Raw genomic sequence first — 19532 nt, forward strand, 5'->3', positions numbered from 1 at the left:
AGCTTCTTCTGCACGAGTTCCGTCTTTCTGTCTGTTGTGCGGCTCTGCTCCTGTTTGCTTCTCCGGGTACCCGCCGATGAACACTGGAGTCGCTTCTAGGTATTGGCTGCCAGAGATCAAGCCGTGTACCAGTCTCTGTGTGGACATGTGCCTTCACTTCTCCCGGGTAGACACCTGGGAGCAAATGGCTGGGACATAAGGTGGATGTTTGCGTAGCTTTTAAGAAACTGCCAAAATCGGGGCACTGGCGTGGCTCAGTCGGTTAAGCGTCCGACTTCGGCTCAGGTCACGGTCTCGCGGTGTGTGGGTTCAAGCCCCACATCAGGCTCTGCTGACAGCTGGGAGCCCGGAGCCTGCCTCGGACTCTGTGTCTCCCTCTCTCTCTGTCCCTCCCCCGCTCGCACTCTGTCTCTCTCTGTCTCTCAAAAATAAATAAAGGTTTTAAAAAAAAATTTTTTTAATGAAAACAAAAGGAAGGAAACTGCCAAGATCTTTTCCAGAACGTGATACCATTTCATGCTCCCACCAGCGCGTGTGAGAGCTCCAGCCCCAGCACGCCGTCACCAACTGTGGTTGTGGTCAGTCTTCTGGGTTTTTTCCCATTCCAACGGGCGTGTAACGGTATGTGATGCTGAGAATCTTTTGCCAGATATCTTCTTTTTAAAAAAGTTTTACTGAAGTGTAGTGGATGTACAATGTTCGTATCAGGTGCACAACACAGTGAATTTTCCACACGATAATCTGTGCGTTACAGAGCGCTCACCACGGCACGTGTCGTCACCATCTGCCGCCACGCAGCGTTATCGTGATCGTATGGGCCGTGTTTCCTGTGCCGTACTTTCCGTCCCCACGGCTGGTTTACCAAGTCTGTACCTCTTCTACGTACACGTCTTCTTCGGTGACATTTCTGTTCAGATCTTTTGCCCGTTTTAAACCGAGTGGTGTCCTTGCTCTTGACTGCCGAGAGCTATTCCTCTCTTCTGGATGCAAGTATCTTCATCAGATATGTGACGTATAAATATTTTCTCCTAGTCCGTGGCTTGTCTTTTCTCTCTCCTAACAGTGTTTTTCAAAACCCAGAAGTCCTTGATTTAGAGGAAATGCGATTCATCAGTGTTTTTTCTTGCATGGATCATGCCTTCTGTGTCATGTTTAAGAAATATTTGCCTGGCCCGAAGTCACTTTCTTCTACACGTTTTCTGTTGTTTGGGTTTTACATTGACGTACCAGATCTATTGAGTTAATCTTCATACGTAGATCAAAACTCACTTCTTCTCTCTCTCTCTCTCTCTTTTGCATTGTAAAGTTCTAGCACACTTTGTCAGAAAGACTGCTGTCTCCACTAAATGGCCTTTATATCTTTGTCAAAAAGCAATTGACCTTACCTGCCTGGGTCTATTTCCGGACCCTCTGTTCAGTTTCACTGATCTGTTTCTCTCATTTGATACCAATGCCATTAATTCCTGGCCACTATAGTTTTATAGTAAGGCCTGGAGTCAAGTAGCGTTAAGTTCTCCAAATTTTTTCTTCTTTGCTAAAGGTGCTTTGGGTATTCTGTTAATTCCAGAATCAGTTTTTCAATGTCTACCCAACAAGCCTGCTAAGATTTTGATTGGGATTGCCTTGAACCAAAAGGTCCATGTGGGGAGAACTGACATCATAACAACACGAAGCCTTTGGAGCCACGGACTTACTGCCCCCATTAGATTCATTCTTCATTGTTTTCTAGTTTTTAGTGCACAGGTCTTTCACAGTTTTTGTCAGATTTATTGCTAAGTGTTTCATATTTTATAAGGTCTTAGGATGTTATGCACAGATAGTTATGTCATCTGTACATAAAGAGTTGTACTTCTTTTTTTTTTTTAATAGGCTTCATGCCCAGTGTAGAGCCCAGCATGAGGCTCAAACTCATGACCCTGAGATCAAGTTCTGAGCTGAAATCAAGAGTTGGACACAACCGACTGAGGCACTCAGGCACCCCACTTCTCCTTTTTTAAGCTAGATGCCTTTATTTCATTTTCTTGCCTTATTACACTGGTTAGAACCCCCAGTACAATGTTGAATTAAGTGGGGGGACACCCCTGCCTGGTTCCTGATCTCAGTCTCTCACCACTAAGTATGATGATGACCATCATTTTTCATAGATGCCCTTTCTTAGATCGAGGAAATTCCCCTTCTCATCCTAGTTTTCTGTGAATTTTTATCAGAAATTGAAGTTAGATTTTGGCAAATGTTTTCCCTGCATCCGGTAAGATGGTCAAATGACTTATCTTTATGATTGATTGGTAGGGCGAATTATACTGTTTGATTTTCAAAGGTTAAGTCACCTTCACATTAGCACAATAAATCCTACTTGGTCATCACGTATTGTCCTCTTTACACATTATTGGACTTAACTTCTTAAATTTTTGTTAAGAATTTTTGCATCCGTCTTCATGAAGGATATTGGTTCTAGTTTTTTTTGCAAAATCTTTATCTGGTTTTTGTATCAGATTAATGCTGGCCTCATAGAATGAGCTGGGAAGTCTGCCCTATTCTCCGTTTTCTGTATATCCCTGTACAATTGATACTCTTTCTTCTTAAGTGCTTGGTAGATTTCCCACATGAAGCAAAATTTTTTGGTCATATTTCTGTGTTTCATTCTGGATAGTTTCTTTACTGGGTCTTCAAGTTCACTAATCTCTTCTTCTACAGTGTCTAATCTGGCCCTGATCCCATCCAGTGTATTTTTCACATCAGTTAGTGTAGACTTACTGGCATGACCAGTCTCTACCTAACACATCCAGTCTTTCATTCAGCTCCTTAAACACTTAGGATACACTCATAAATTTCTATCATCTTTGTTACTTTGGGGTCAGTTTAAGTTCATTGATTTTTCTCCTCATCGTGGGTCATATCTTTCTGCTTCTTTATGTATTCTTAATTTTTTTTAATGTTTATATATTTTTGAGAAAGAGACAGAGGGCATGAGCGGGGGAGGGGCAAAGAGCAAGGGGCACAGAGGATCTGAAGCAAGCTCTGAGCTGTCAGCACAGAGCCCAGCGCGGGGCTCGAACTCACGAACCGCGAGATCACGACCTGAGCCGAAGTCGGACGCTTAACCGACGGAGCCACCCAGGTGCCCCATGTATTTTTTAATTTTTTAATTGGATGCCATCCATTGTGAACTTAGTTCACGATGGATATTTTTGTATCCCCGTAAATATTTCTGAGTTTTGTTCTGGGATGCACTTACCTTACTTGGAAAAGGTTTGACCTTTCAGGTCTTGTGTTAGATGGAACCGTAACGGTGTGGAGTCTGCAGGTAAGTGTGCCGCGATACTGAGCCCAAACCCTTTTGAGTACTTTACCTGATGGCCTACGAATTCTGACACTTGCGTCGTGAATGGTGGTCACGGAACTCTATGCAGCCTTATCAGAGTCCTGGATGCCGTCTCCTCTGTCATTTCAGGTCGCTGCTGGAGCGTCTTTTCCTTTTGGTTCTCTTAGCTGGGGGAACAAAGAGATACGTGCACATGCTAACCCGTGTGTACACGCACGTCTATAAATATTTCTGTACGTAGCCATCTGGATCTCTGTTAAGCAGGAGCTCATACTAATGCCGGCAGCTCTAAGCCACCGCCATGGAGGTCGGTCTCACCCCTCCCAGCTGATCTGCAAGGGTCTAAGCCACCGCCACGGGGGTCAGTCTCACCCCTCCCAGCTGATCGGCAGGGGTCTAAGCCACCGCCACGGGGGTCGGTCTCACCCCTCCCAGCTGATCGGCAGGGGTCTAAGCCACCGCCACGGGGGTCGGTCTCACCCCTCCCAGCTGATCGGCAAGGGCACGCTCCAGCAGTGAGAGGCCTGGCGCCCACACCACCATCCCTCCAGTTCATTGTCCACCTCTGTCTACACGATGGCGGCACCAGGGTGGCGGGCCGTACCCCTGTGGGGGCCACTTTATCCACCGATGCGCCTTGCTTGCACACAGCTCCTTTGCCTTCCGTCCCATAGACGCCACTGGTTTCCAGGGTTCCTAGGGTCATGTCTTCTCCACGCCTCCTTCAGGGAGGCCGTTTCGTACACATGTAACACAGTGAGACGACTTTGTCCCGTTCTGTGTGTCACCCCACAGTCCCCCAGCCTCCTAAATATTTTTTATTTATTTGCACACGTTAAGGCTCGCCCTGTACTGCAACGTTCCGTGGGCTCTGACAAACGCACAGCGTCACGTCGTCACTACGTTTTCGCATCGACTGTTTTACCGTTTCCAAAAGACCTGCCTCACCTGCTCAAGCCCCCCCCCCCAACCCCCGACCCCAGCCGCTCGTCTTCGTACCAACAGCCACGAATGAGCGTTCCCGTTGTTCCCCATCTTCGCCAGCACTGAGTGTTGTCAACTCTTCCGTTTCGTCTTGTTTTCGTTTGAGCCAGTCTCGCAGGTGCAGGGCGACGTCTGCTTGTTCTAATTCACAGTTTCCCAGCGGCCAGGGACACGGAACATCTTTGCACGGGCTTCATTGCTACCTCTGTACCTTCTTCAGGGAGGTGTCTGTGCAGATCTTCTCCCCGTTTTTCAATTGAGTCGGTGGTTTTTCTTACTGTTGAGTTTTAACACTCCTCTGTGTGCTTCGGATCCAAATCTTTTATTAGATGTGTGCTTTGCAAATGTTTTCTCCACATCTGTGGTTCGTCTTTTCGTTTTCCTGGCAGTGTCTTTTGGAGAGCAGAAAGAAGTTTTTAACTGTAAGAAAGTCCAACTTTTTTTTTTTTTTTTTTTTAAGTCTTTCATGGATTTTGCTTTTGGTCTTGCCCACATGGACTTTCATCCTTTATTCTGGTGTGATTTACGGCGTTTACAGTAAAGCGCCGGAGGGAAGCAAAGTAACAACTCGCGTGTGGGCCGCGCCCGGTGTGGGTGGGGAGGCCGCTGGGCGTGTTGGGGTCCAGAACCGGGGACGGCCCAGCGGCAGGTTCGGGGACGCTGCAGCGGTAACAGCAGGGGCACAGGCGGGGGTGGGCCAGCCCAGGACGGGGGCCCCTCACTGAACACCTCACGAGCAGTCGTGCCCTTGGAAACCCGGTTTAGACATCGATGATGCGTCTGCAGTGTTCATGAGTCTTCCCTCCTCTGTTCTCAGACACCCTCTCACCGGCTTCGAGTCCCTCGTCGGTCACTTGTCCCGTGGCTCCAGGCAGTGCTGATGAACCTTCCAGCGTAGCCCTGAACATTGAATGTAGAATCTGTGGGGACAAAGCCTCGGGCTACCATTACGGAGTTCACGCCTGTGAAGGCTGCAAGGTACGGTGGCCCCTGGCGGAGGGGACGGGCCCTGCTCCAGGGGCCGCGTGTGGTTCCTTTTACTTACTTACTTATTTAATTTATTTTGAGAGAGCGAGACAGCAGGGGAGGGGCAGAGAGAAACAGAGACAGAGAATCCCAAGCAGGCTCCACGCTGTCAGTGCAGAGCCGGACGTGGGGCTCGAACTCACGAACTGCGAGAGCATGACGTGAGCCAAAATCAGGAGTCGGATGCTTAACCGACTGGGCCACCCAGGCGCCCCTGGTTCCTTTAATGTTTTACGCAGATTTTCATCACTACTAAAAAGATCTGCCAGAAGACAGAGATAAGAAACAGACCCACGTAAGAGATTAGCTTCTCCGTTCAGAGGGTCTGGGGCAGATTGCTGGGCCGTACTCGTTAGGAAGTTGAAGAGACATGTTTGAAAGAAAATAAACAGTAAGAGGGATCCCTTTATTTGAGGCCGGGGCCAGGGGGCCCACTCGCTCTTTCAGTCCTCAGCAGGCCGGGGGGGGGCAGGGGTCCTCACGGCCATCGGAGGTGGCCGGACGCCACATCGTGCCTTTACGACGATGTATGTGTTCTCAGCTCTGGGGTTTCGTGTACGCGACAATCTCAGCGTCCGGTTACAGGCAGAAATCTCCTTCCCCTGCGCGCACGGAGACAGCTTACTGACTCCTGGAAGATGCCGCGGCCTTTACCGGTGCAGGTGCGACCTGCCTCCTTGAGACGCTGTCGCAGCACCCGAACCTGGGGCGGCCTTGGAGGCCTGCGTCGCAGGGAGAAAAAGGGCTGCGTGAGCGGGGCCGGCTCTGCCTCCCGACGACGGTTAGAATTCTGTCTTCAGCCCCCCGCGTGACCCTGTGCCTCCTCCGGCCATCCCGCTGCACGGACCCAGACGACCAACTGAGTGAAGGCACCAGCCTCCCCTCCTGTTCCCCAAGAAATTGCTGTCCCCCCTCCTGCGGGCCCCCGGACCAGCCCCATCAGGAAGACGTAGGAAGGAGTGGGAAGCAGAGAGAACAAGAACCGAAGCAAATACACAGACTCCTTCACAAGCCTCCTGACCACGTGCCTGTGACAAAGCTGGTTGCAGGGTGGCCTCTTCTGCGGGGCCGCACCTACGTTCCTTTCGTTTCATTTTTTTTTTATGGGCTAAATAGTGACGTTTTCTCTTACTGGGGAGAGCTTAAGATGCTTCTGTAAGGCAAGACAACTGTTTACAAACAGTTGCCTCCCTTTTATTGTGGTCGATGGGAATTGCTGTCTTGCAAGGAGTTAATACTCTCTTCTAAGATGCCTAGGAAGCGCTTAGTCCCCAGTAAGGGTGTGGGTGGGACAGGGAGGGGTGACGCTTGTCCGACCCGGGGCAGGGCCGAGTAGCCCTGGGAGACCTCGCTTGCGTCTCCCCAAACCAGGGGAGGACGTTCGGAAGCTGCTTTGCACTTTGCCACGTTTTGTCGTGTGGCATCTTAGGCGTAATGACATTTGCGATTCTCAGTTTGTCCCAATTATGTCAGACTTTTTAGAACCGTTCCACGAATTCTAGTTCGCTTGCAAAGGACAATAAATGAGCAACAAGGAGCACGAGTAAGGCAGTGATACCGACTTGGCCGCGGCCCGCGGTCGCTGATCGACTGTGTCTCAACCCCTCAGGGCTTCTTCCGGAGGACGATCCGACTAAAGCTGGCGTATGACAAATGTGACCGTAGCTGCAAGATCCAGAAAAAGAATCGAAATAAGTGCCAGTACTGTCGTTTCCACAAGTGCCTTTCGGCTGGGATGTCCCATAACGGTAGGTAAGGTTGTCCAGCGTGCCCTCCCGGCCCGCGCCCCAGCTTTCCTCCCCCGTTGGGTCGCAGCGCACCGCGCTTTCCACGAATGCGCCGCAAAGACAGTTAGGACCCAGGTCGTGTTGCAACCAGAGTAGCCTAAGGAAGTAAGAGTCCCACGTGGCTGAGCTTGCGCAGCGTGCCTGCGATCCCCGTTAGAAACTCCACACGGTAAGACCGGGGTCTGAGATTGCCGCTGGGATGCCAGAATGGTCACAGCATCCGAATGAAGCGTGGGCCATTGTAGACACCTTCCCACGCTGAATTCCATTGTTCGGAATCATGCCGCCAGTTTAGAACGTGCCAGTGAGGACGTGAAGGTATAACCAGTTCCCAGCAGTGGCACGTCTCCCTTCTGGAAAAAGAAAGAGGGTGCCGGACGAACTCGTTCTAGCGGTCACGTCCGTCTCCTTGAACTAAGGGGCAGTTTTGGACCTGACGACAGTAAACAACCCCCAGCCGGTCCTGTTGCTGAAATGAGTAAATGGTGTGGCCTTTTCTTTTCTTTTCTTTTAATTTTTTTTTAACATTTATTTATTTTTGAGACAGAGAGCATGAACGGGGGAGGGTCAGAGAGAGAGGGAGACACAGAATCTGAAACAGGCTCCAGGCTCCGAGCTGTCAGCACAGAGCCCGACGTGGGGCTCGAACCCACGGACCACGAGATCGTGACCTGAGCCGAAGTCGGACGCTTAACCGACTGAGCCACCCAGGCGCCCCGGTGTGGCCTTTCCTTTTCACCTTCTTTTTTTTTTTTTTTTTAAAAGTCCAGGATTTATGAAGGTTGAGTTTTATCTTCCTTGCTCCAGAGCAGAACCTTGGCCGATATGGAGGGTGGGTTTTCACTCGTGGACGAATCCTCGGCGCGAACTCTCTGCCCGGCGGTCGGTAGCTGTCAAGGGCCGCCTTGCTCACTTCTGCTCGCTTCCTATTCCCGTTTCTCCCCCTCCCCCCCCCCCCCCAGCAATTCGTTTTGGACGGATGCCAAGGTCTGAAAAAGCAAAACTGAAAGCGGAAATTCTCACATGTGAACACGACCCAGAAGATGCTGAAACGGCGGATCTGAAATCCCTCGCCAAGAGAATTTACGAGGCCTACCTCAAGAACTTCAACATGAACAAGGTCAAGGCCCGGGTCATCCTGGCGGGGAAAGCCAACAACAACCCGGTAGGTGTCCCCGCGGCTGTTTGCCATCCAGCCTGAAGTGTCCCCCTGGCGACCCGTCAGCTAGAGTCCCAAGGAGGGGCTGAGGAAACAGGTGTTACATGTTGGGAGAGTGGTGTTTACCCCCAAGGCAAACGAGAGGCCACGGATAGAGGCGTCCAGAGACTAAGAGGCAGCTTAACAGCAACTCCTGGGTTCGCTGCGCCTCAGAGCTCCTGGCAACCAAGTTATTACAATGACTGCGTGATTAATACACACACACACACACACACACACACACACACACACACACAAATCTGGTTAATAGCTTAGGGGCATTTCTTAAGTGCATTAAAAAAAAAATCTCTATTTTATGCCAGAAAATGGAAGCATTTTCTTTTCATTCAACCTGTGTTCTTTTTATTATTTTTATTTATTCATTTATTTTGAGAGACAGAGAGAATCCCAAGCAGGATCCGTACTGTCCGTGCAGAGCCTGATGCGGGGCTCGAGCTCACAGATCATGAGATCATGAACTGAACTGATATCGAGAGTCAGATGCTTAACTTCCTAAGCCACCCAGGTGTCCCCCAACATGCGTTCTTACTTATCCTTCCCCTAAAACTCCTCCCTCTTTTCCCATCACCCCTCCTCTCCCCCCCTCCAAGGCCTCCTCCTGTTTCTTCATTGAAAAGGCAAGGATATCTCTGGGCTTAGAAAGGGCTATTTGTTTACGGAAATTTTATTGTCTTCTCTGGACCTTTTCCGCAGCACTGAGCGGGTGTCTGGGGATCCTCCTTCACTCTGCCTCCTGCAACCCCCCACCCCATGGTCAGCTCAGCCTCCGTCTCCATTACAGAACTAATCCCAGGGCCTCTTCAAAGAGGGGCTGGCCCACGGTTGGCTGATGAAGATATTTTGCCTTTTTCCTACATGCATGGTGAAACAGGTTTAATTTGTGCTAATGAGTAGCTAGCTGAAAGCAATCCTGATTGGGAATTACAAGCTGGAATTTTTAGTCACAGGAAAATGAAGTATTTCACAAGCCACTTACTTTCATGAACAAACCAACCTTCTCTTTGACGGAGTCTTTAATTCTTCAGTGAAATTCTCCCATTAAATAGGCTGAGACATTGCAGAACAGCTCAGGCAAACTCTATTAAATTGGCAAAGCCACACCCATGCTGGGAGGCCCCAGAGGCTTTTATAAATGAGACCCTTTCTGGATCACAAGGGTGAGAATAAAATAAGTTTTTAATTTTGAATTTCCCTCTTGGAAATGATTAGAATAACCCTGTATTAGAGTCACCAGCAATTCTGATCTCTTTGAGATCTTCTCTTGCTCGGTTGGGTTTTTAGAATTTAAAGGGAACTTAAAAGTCATCTTTACTCTTAACCAAACACTGTTCTTTAATATTAATTTCATTCCCACGGAGTGTCTTTCCGAGATCCTTCCCACCAAGATCCACACGCCCTTGGAAGGAGCCCCCTCGGCCCGAGCTGATGCCATCTGGGCATTTCCTCTCTGGGAGGAATCTATTTTCATCTTAAGGAAATAAATAACAGACTTGAAGTCTGGGCTGGGGCTTCACCGTACAGGAGAAAGGGAATTCAGCAAACTGCTCGCGGGGGGGGCGCGTGCCTGCCCCTGCCCCCCACCTCCAAACCAGAGTGCAAGGTCACCGGTCTGAAAGGCAGCGTGCAGGTGTCTGCTGCTCATGGCCGGTGATCCTGTGATCGCGGTGTCTGCACAGGGCCGGACTGCTTCACCCAAGGCCCTCTGCCTTGGCCCTTCCCCGTCCCCCTCCTCCCCACCAGCCCAATGGGGCACTTCCTGGGACTTAGAGCCCCCAGTGCAGGACACAGCCTCTACAAAGACCCATAGCTGACCTGGAACCAGTTAGGAGGCTGGGTGGGCCAGGAGGGGGATGCTGTGGGAGGGGAAGGAGGAGGGGTGCAGAGAGGGTCTTGAGAGGAAGAAGGGGGCTGCAGGAAGTATGGAGATTCCATGGCTTTGGGGAAAGATCTGCAGGGGGGTGATGGCAGGGACAGCGAATGTTTCCGTCCGCACAAGGGCTGGTTTGAGCCCCTGAGATCTCCGAACCTTGAGGCCAGAAAACGAGCAGGGTCCTCAGTTACCTAGTCCTCGCTTGTCACGTCCCTTGCTGCCCCCTGATATGCGGGTGCCAGGAACAAGCTGAGGTGCAGAGGCAACATCGGTGCCATCCGAACTTGGCTTCCAAAAGAAGTGCTCTTCAGCAGTGTCCTAAAAAGTCCGTGTGTTGATGTGTGAGGTGTTAAGAATGTCACAAGGAGACGTTCCAGGAGGCCACTTGCAATGAGATGGAGAGGAGCGCTGAAGTCTGGGCCTTCCGCGCTCTGTCCCCTCCCAAGGGCGCCCTCCGCATGCGGGCCGCTCCCAAGTGCTCAGGCCCCAGCTCTGCACATGTGCACACACCCGTCCTCGCTCCAGCTCACTTCTGGCTCCAGAGGCCTTACAGCCCTGAAGAGACAGAGGGTGAGTGGGGGAGGGGCAGAGAGAGAGGGAGACACAGGATCCGAAGCAGGTTCCGGGCTCCGAGTTGTCAGCACAGAGCCTGACACGGGGCTCGAACCCACCAGCTGTGGTCAGGTCAGATTGTGACCTGAGCCGAAGTCCGATGCTTAACGCTTAACCGACTGAGTCACCCAGGCCTGGCTACAAGTTTCTTAATTCAGATGTTCCTCTCAAAGATTCCCGTGTGGCCCACAATTGTCAGGGATTATATTTAGAGTCTTTGAATGTCACCAGTTATGGAAAATCTTTGTCCTCTGGGAACATAATTTTTAGACAAAATCATGAGTCAGTAGCAGCCAGCCTGAATGCAAACTGGGATTATAGTAACAGAGGTGTCTTGTCTGAGAAGACTAAATGAAGCAAGGGGACGAATTTTTGACCTGTGGCTGGGAATGGATTCTAACACTTGTTGTTTAATTTTTTTGAATGTTTATTTAATTTTGAGAGAGACAGAGCGTGAGCGGGGGAGGGGCAGACAGAGAGAGAGAGACACAGGATCCGAAGCAGGCTCCAGGCTCCGAGCTGTCAGCACAGAGCCGGACGCGGAGCTCAAACTCACAGACCGTGAAATCGCGACCTGAGCCAAAGTCGGACGCTTAACCGACTGAGCCACCCAGGCGCCCCAGTTTTTTTTTTTTTTTTAATGTTTATGTAGTTTTGAGAGAGAGCATGAGCCCGGGAGGGGCAGAGAGAAGCGGACAGAGGATCCAAAGCAGGCCCTGCGCTGACAGGAGCGAGCTCGATGTGGAGCTTGAACTCACCAACCGTGAGATCGAGACCCGAGCCGAAGTCAGACGCTTAACCGACTGAGCCACCCAGGCGCCTCTTTTCGCAATGTTCCTGATTCTTCGGGACAAGGGGCCTCCTGGTGTCATCCTGAAATGGCATCACCTCTTTAGGGGATGTTGCTTTAAGATTGAAAAACATACTTTTTATACTGTTTACTAGAAATGTGTAGTAAAACCTAACTGAAGCTTACTAAATGGTTTCATCCAAAGCAATTACACCAATAATTCACAAGTAAGTTTTTCCTAAAAGCTGGTGCTGCCTGACTTTCCATAGAAAGTGCTGTTTAAATGTATTTAAAGACGAGTTCTTGGGGCGCCTGGGTGGCTCAGTCGGTGGAGCCCCCGACTTGAGCTCGATGATCTCGCGGCTTGTGGGTTCGAGCCCCGCATCGGGCTCCGTGCTGACAGCTCAGAGCCTGGAGCCTGCTTGGGATTCTGTGTCTCCCTCTCTCTCTCTGCCCTCCCCTGTTTTCACTCTCTCTCTCTCTCTCTCTCTCAGAAATAAACATTAAAAAAAAAAATTTTTTTTAAGTAAGTAAAGATCAGTTCTTGTCAGTAACATCATCGACACACACGATACCAATCAGGTTTGCACATGAGTGATGGATGTCAGTTAGGAGAACCTTCTGGTCTCAGTGGGGAGTGACTTGGGGGGGAAATTGGGCAGGTTTCTGCCTCACGCTATTTAAACTCATCACAGCCTGCTTTATTTATTTGAAATGACCACCCGTGATGGCAGATACATTCATATTCTAACTTAAGTATAAAAGGCGCATTCCACAGTTCTATATAAGCAGCGTGGCTTTTTTTAGATGGTCCTATCAACTGTGTTTATCAAGTGTGTTAGCATACATAATTTCTCTTTAATAAACATTGGTTTCTTAATATGAGCACCTGTTTTGAATTCAAATGGTTCCTAATTCTGTTAGTGAGGCCCTGCCTCCTTAAAATCCAAGTGATGATTTTATAAAAATGAAATGAAATATTTGTGCCAGTTATATCCCCATTTATGAGAGTATGTTTCACATAAAACCAGTCCCGGACGGGTTTCGGGGGCGTGTATCCCATTTCAGAAGGCCCCGTGCCTGGAAGGGCCCCACGCTGGGATGTAATGTTCTGTTGCTGTCTTGAAATTCTTCATCATTTTTTAACAAGGGGCCCCACGTTTTCATTTTGCCCTGAGGCCCGCCAATTCTGTAGCCGGTCCTGCGAGATGCGCCATCAAAAAAGAAACCCATGTTCTGTGGTCACGTACTTTGGGAGCTACTGCCTGTCCCTGCTCTCGAAGCTTCACTGCACACACCTGTTGCGATAGAGACTCTGAAAGGTCCTAACTTCCTTTAACTCAGCGTTTCCCAAATTTCTCTGGCCACACAACTTTAAGACCTTTATTTCTGCCATAGGTACTTTTTTTTTGTATGTTTATTTTTGAGAGAGAGTGCAAGTGGGGGAGGGCCAGAGAGAGAGGGAGACACAGAATCCGAAGCAGGCTCCGGGCTCCGAGCTGTCGGCACAGAGCCCGACGCGGGGCTTGAACTCACGAGCTGTGAGATCATGACCTGAGCCGAAATTAAGTCAGACTATTAACCCACTGAGCCACCCAGGCTCCCCGCTGTTGTACTTCTAAAAAGCCAGTGATGTAACCAAGGTGGCCTACTAGTATATTTTCTGGAACTGAGGGGAAAGCCGTGTACCCTTTTATTTATTTTAAATGTTGATTTCTTTCTGAGCGAGACAGAGTACAAACAGGGGAGGGGCAGAGCGAGAGGGAGGCACAGGATCGGAAGCAGGCTCCAGGCTCCGAGCTGTCAGCACAGAGCCCGACGCGGGACTCGAACCCACGAACCGCGAGATCGTGACCTGAGCCGAAGCCGGACACTTAACTGACTGAGCCACCCAGGCACCCCCCATGAACTCTTTTAAAAGCATGTCTCCAGTCCATCCTAGAATGTTAATTCCTTAAATCTGAGCAATCTCCCATGAAGCAGAACTGCCCCCAAACTTCCTCAAAACAATGATAATCTGGCTTTTATGATCTTTGGAGAGCAACAGTTTTCGTCTTCCTTAATCAAACTGGAGATATTCGGAAATTTTGGCTCTGACTTTTGTATTTCGAATGTTTTCGCTCATTCACAGGGAATTTTTAGAGTATGCTCTTCAGACGTAGAATCAAATTATATTTTCGTCCAACGCTGTATTGCAAACTCTGATTTTGTTTAAACATTTCAGAAATGGGGCACCTGGGGGTGGCTCAGTCGGTTGAGCGTCTGACTTTGGCTTGAGTCATGGATCTTGCAATTCGTGAGTTCAAGCCCCATATCGGGCTCGCTGCTGTCAGCACGGAGCGCGCTTCATATCCTCTGTCCCTCTCTCTCTCTCCGCCACTCCCCTGCTTGTGCCCTCTCAAAAATAAATAAAACATTTTTAAAAGTTTTTTCAGAAACGCTCCCGTGTATCGTTCCGATACTCTGCCTTGCTTCTGGGACAAATAGCACCCCACAGGCGCCCTGAAGGCGGTTTGGCACTGTGGTTTCTCCAGATGCTCTTGGGGGCCCAGAAATAGGGAACACATCATGCCAAGGGTCCAGATGCAATGTCAGTGACGTGTTTTGCCCATTGGCAGAGTGAGTCTTAAAATCATGAGCGGCTTATGCGTTCTACATTGAAATATCCCAGGAGGAATTGAAAATAACGCTTCGGCCCGCCTCATTACTGATCTGTAGAACACATTATAAATCACAGAGGTCGCGTAGAAGCTGTCATTTCTTCTGCTCTGCACACAGATCTGGTGTACGTTTTGGCCAGCAGCACAAAACGTATGTGCATCCGTTCTCTTGTGCCCCACCAGATTATAATCCCTCTGGGCATGCTGGCTTCAAGTAATATGGCCAACTGTCTCTTCTTCCCCCCTCAGAAAATGGCACAACCAGTGGGCTCCGATGCAAATGGTATGGCAACATACCGTGGGGGTTTGGCACTTGTTCCAGAACGGAGCACTAAAGTGCCGATTTCAGTCTGACGCACAGGGAAATGAGGGTTCTTGGAGACTTTTCCCAGTCTATCCCCAAAGAGCAAGGACTTAACAACGCTTGTTTGCTTATTGCTATGCAAACTTTGCCAACTTTCTGAGTTCTGTATATCACGTGTCAAGTTTATTCCCTTAGCCGTGTTAGATAGCGACGGAGGTCTCCAAAGTTCGTAAAATGGTAAAATTAAGAACTATTATGGGATGGGCGAAATGGGTGCAGGTGATTGAGAGGCACATGTGTTTCATTATAAAATAAAGAAGCCAGGGGGATGAAAAGTACAGCACAGGGACTCGAGTCAGTAATATTGCAGTAACGTCTGGCAACGAGGCTCGTCGTGGTGAACACGGCATCACGCGTGCACCTGTCGAACCACCATGTTGCGCACCTGAAACCAATGTGACATGGTGTGTCAATTGTACTTCCATGATAAAAATTCAAAAGCTATTGAAGTTTAGGAGCTCAGAGAATATTACAAAATGTTGGGGCGCCTGGGTGGCTCAGTCGATTGGGCGTCCGACTTCGGCTCAGGTCACGATCTCGCGGCCCGTGAGTTCGAGCCCCGCGTCGGGCTCGGTGCTGACAGCTCGGAGCCTGGAGCTGCTTCCGATTCTGTGTCTCCCTCTCTCTCTGCCCCTCCCCCGTTCATGCTCTCTCTCTGTCTCAAAAATAAATAAACATTAAAAAAAATTTTTTTTAATAAAATATTAAAAGTGCTTTGCGAACATTCTGTCGTTAGCTTTCCTGCCCAAATCAGACCTTTGTCGTCTTAGCCATGAAATCTCCACCCAGCGTCAGGAAGTGATTATTATCTTACTGACGTACATCATTAGTTCTCTATGTGTGTCTTCACGTCCCCGATTAGTTTTGAGGTTAAGGATGAAGACTGCCCCGTGGGTGATTTGGAGACCGTGGCTGTTCATCAATTCACTGATGGTGAAGAGGACTGCCTGTCACCAGTTAATTGACCTTTTCCGGCGTTTCTTCGCAGCCCTTTGTCATACATGACATGGAGACACTGTGCATGGCCGAGAAGACTCTGGTGGCCAAGTTGGTGGCCAACGGCATCCAGAACAAGGAAGCAGAAGTCCGCATCTTCCACTGCTGCCAGTGCACGTCTGTGGAGACGGTCACGGAGCTCACGGAGTTCGCCAAGTCCATCCCTGGCTTTGCAAACTTGGACTTGAACGACCAAGTCACTTTGCTGAAATATGGAGTGTATGAGGCCATATTTGCGATGCTGTCTTCTGTGATGAATAAAGACGGGATGCTGGTAGCATATGGAAATGGTTTTATAACTCGTGAATTCCTAAAGAGCCTAAGGAAACCATTTTGTGATATCATGGAGCCTAAGTTTGACTTTGCGATGAAGTTCAACGCGTTGGAACTGGACGACAGTGATATTTCCCTTTTCGTGGCTGCTATAATTTGCTGTGGAGGTAAGTCCAGTTGACTTAACCTGGTGCCATGTCACCTGCAGCCTCCCGATCTGAGGAACAGCCGTAAATGTGGTACGTGCGGGAGTCGGGCACTTGGAGCGTGTGCTGGCGGGTGGGAGGGCATCTGAGCCCCTGCATCGCCCCTGACAAGAATTAAGTGAGAATTACATCCTATCGTGTCATATTACAGCATACGTTAACATATGCAAATAAGTAGGGGCGCCCGGGGGGCTCAGTCGGTTGAGCGTCCGACTTCAGCCCAGGTCATGATCTCGCGGTTCGTGGGGTTGAGCCCCGCATCGGGCTCTGTGCTGATGGCTCAGAGCCTGGAGCCTGCTTTAGATTCTGTGTCTCCCTCTCTCTGCCCTTCTCCCATTCACTTGCTCTCTCTCTCTCTCTCTCTCTCTGTCTCAAAAATAAATAAACATCAAAAAAATTTTTTTTAATTAAAAAAATACACAAATACCTATTTGTACATTATATAAACGTGTCCTATTCATAATTATAATGCTATATACATAAGTCTATTTCTAATTATAATCATATCAAATATATATTAGGTATAATGGCAATATAATTTGATCTAACGTGTCTCATATCTAATACATCTTAGAATTATGTTATACTATATGGTGTATATTACTCTTATATGATTCTATTATTATAGGATTATGTCCATATTACAAACAGTATTGTATAGAGTGCCATATAGATGTTAGCACAGTTTTGCTCACTGTTGGTATATTTATCCTGTTTCATAGTGAAAATCATTAGTAGCTAACTGGCAGATTGCAGTTTGCTTTGCCAAGGACATGGGTCCCACGGGAGGGAATCTGGGCTTTCGCCAGCTCTGCAGCTCCCAGAATCTTGGCTCCCTGTCATGTTCCTTTAAATAACCCTGTCCTGGTATAAGAAGGTCCTCCCTGCACTGTAAACTCGGCTGACCTTACCCAGCCTTGGGGGAGACCGAGGGGGCGACCGCCCCCTCACGCTGCCACAAGCCCTTCCATCCCCCCGGGTGCGCTCGCACGCAGGGTTGAGGCTGGCCACGACCACCCAGACTCCGGCAGCCCCGCGAGGCCTGCCCCTGTTCCCATCCGTCTGCACACAGTCAGGTGGAGGGAGTCCTCGCGCTCTGGCGAAACGAGTAAAGTTGCAAAACGGTTGTACGTCATCTACCGCCATCCTTGGGGTGCTCGAGATGGAGTGCTCTGGAGAGAAGCAATGCACAACTATTTATATGTAGGGTGACCACAGTGCTCCAAAGGAAATTACAATCCTAGATCAAGCCTAAATATACAGAAAAGTGGTGAGGTATCCATTAAACCTATATGATACATTAAACCTTTGTTTTTTAAAATCTGTCTAAAAAGTTAATAATTATAGGGGCGCCTGGGTGGCTTAGTCAGTTGAGCGTCCGACTTCGGCTCAGGCCATGATCTCACGGCCTGTGAGTTCGGGCCCCACGTCGGGCTCTGAGCTGACAGCTCAGAGCCTGGAGCCTGCTTCGGATCCTGTGTCTCCCTCTCTCTCTGCCCCTAACCCACTCGCATCCTGTCTCTGTGTCTCTCAAAAAAAATAAATAAACATTAAAAAAAAAATAAATAAATAAAGTTAACAATCATATTTGTGTTACAACCAAAAAAATAAAAACACCCACATCCTTAGCAACCCTTTAAAAAATCCTAGCTAAGGAGCAGGGCTTTCAAGGGAGCACTGCCTGTGGGGACAGCGGTGGGGGCGGGGTACTTTCTGGAGCAAAGGCAGGACACGTGGTCTCAGAGCGGCCCAGGAAGTCTGGTGCTGAGGTTGCACTACCCCAGGGAAGGCACCCGCTGTGAGTGTTGACCCTTCCCGCGCAGATCTCAGATCTCGCCTCTCTGGCTTTGGGCAGCATCGTGTCCAGCTGGCGTCTGCCCTCCTACTCACATCTCACTCTACTTCCTATTTGGCTGAATCATGTCGGAAGACTCCTGTCTATACTGCAAAACCCCCTCTGAAACAATCACCACTCCTGAAATAGTGGCGGAAAACCTGAAAGCGAATATCTAGTTTTCACTCAGGAAGAATTTCATTTCATCTTATGCAGCATTGGTTGGTTCCATCATCATCAGAATGTATAGTTCTCCTAATGTTCTGGGGTTCTTCTCCTGACCGGTGGTGATCAGGTAAATGCATAAGGAAAGGGCCACGCTCTGAGGGAGCTGGTCGAGTTAAGGCCGTATAAATATTTAGGGCCAAGTATCTGTCCTGTGTGCCCCTACTAGGCCCAGTAACGTTGTCTTCCTGCTGAGTCATTATCGAAAGGCAGGCAGAAGAAAGAAGGGTCAGGGATGCCTGGGTGGCTCAGTAGGTTAACCATCTGACTCCGGCTCAGGTCATGATCTCATAGTCCATGAGTTCGAGCCCTGCATCAGGCTCTGTGCTAACAGCTGGAGCCTGGGGCCTGTTTTGGATTCTGTGTCTCCCCCTCTCTCTGTGCCCCTCCCCTGCTCACACACTCACTCGCTCTCTCTCTCTCTCTCTCAAAAATAAATAAACATTACAAAAATTAAAAAACGAAAGAAAGAAAGGTCATACAAGGGGCGCCTGGGCGGCTCAGTCGGTTGAGCCTCCGACTTTGGCTCAGGTCATGATCTCACAGCTCGTGAGTTTCAGCCCCACGTCGGGCTCTGTGCTGACAGCTCGGGAGCCTGGAGCCTGCTTCGGATTCTGTGTCTCCTTCTCTCTCTCTGCCCCTCCCCCGCTTGTGCTCTGTCTCTCAAAAATGAATAAATATAAAAAAAAAAAATTTAGAAAGGTCACAGAAAATAAGGAGGTTTGCTTTCCCACACTGATAAATAGCTACAAGGCGCTAATGCTGTGACGATCCCAACCACCTCTTCTCTCTTTCGAGGATAGATCGGCCGGGCCTTCTCAACGTGGGACACATTGAAAAAATGCAGGAGGGCATCGTGCACGTGCTCAAACTTCACCTGCAGAGCAACCACCCAGACAACATCTTCCTCTTCCCAAAGCTCCTGCAAAAAATGGCAGACCTCCGGCAGCTGGTCACCGAGCACGCGCAGCTCGTGCAGGTCATCAAGAAGACCGAGTCTGATGCCGCCCTGCACCCGCTGCTGCAGGAAATCTACCGGGACATGTACTGACGGCTGCGACGCGAACGGCGAAGCGCGCGGCTCTCCGGGGGTCTTTCCGAGGCGACAGCCCTACCGCGTGAGAAGTGGGAGCCATGCCCACTTTGCACAAATTCCACCGTTCTCACCTTAGCGAACGGGACGAAAGCTCTAGGTAACCGGAACCCTAGTCCGCGTTTCTCTCTCTCTCTCTCCTTTTCTTTTACACCAGGACTTCTCAGAGCGTGCCAAGGACTGAAAAGCTGGTGAGAAGCAGCTAAGATGCGGTTCTTGGCAAGTCGAGGGGAGTGACGCGCAGCGGCCTGATCTTGACTCACCCGGTGTT

General features: G+C 49.5%; 1 protein-coding gene across 8 annotated transcripts in view; it reads left to right on the forward strand.

The window, feature by feature from the left end:
- Positions 1–19306, forward strand: part of PPARA (peroxisome proliferator activated receptor alpha) — a 66786-nt gene extending 47480 nt beyond the window's left edge. For 5 of the 8 annotated variants that reach the window (XM_042948121.1, XM_042948122.1, XM_042948119.1 and 2 more), the window contains 5 exons: positions 5124–5284; positions 6942–7080; positions 8082–8284; positions 15623–16070; positions 18972–19306. In XM_042948121.1, the coding sequence (XP_042804055.1) occupies positions 5124–5284; positions 6942–7080; positions 8082–8284; positions 15623–16070; positions 18972–19219 (1199 nt within the window). In that variant the 3' untranslated portion in view covers positions 19220–19306. Of the gene's footprint in view, positions 1–5123; positions 5285–5960; positions 6114–6941; positions 7085–8081; positions 8285–15622; positions 16071–18971 lie in introns of those variants that run through there. The other 3 variants (XM_042948123.1, XM_042948125.1, XM_042948124.1) reach the window with 3 other exon arrangements.
- The last annotated feature ends 226 nt before the right edge of the window (positions 19307–19532 follow it).

The sequence above is a fragment of the Panthera leo genome, chromosome B4, assembly GCF_018350215.1.
Source record: "Panthera leo isolate Ple1 chromosome B4, P.leo_Ple1_pat1.1, whole genome shotgun sequence".
NCBI lineage: Eukaryota > Metazoa > Chordata > Mammalia > Carnivora > Felidae > Panthera > Panthera leo.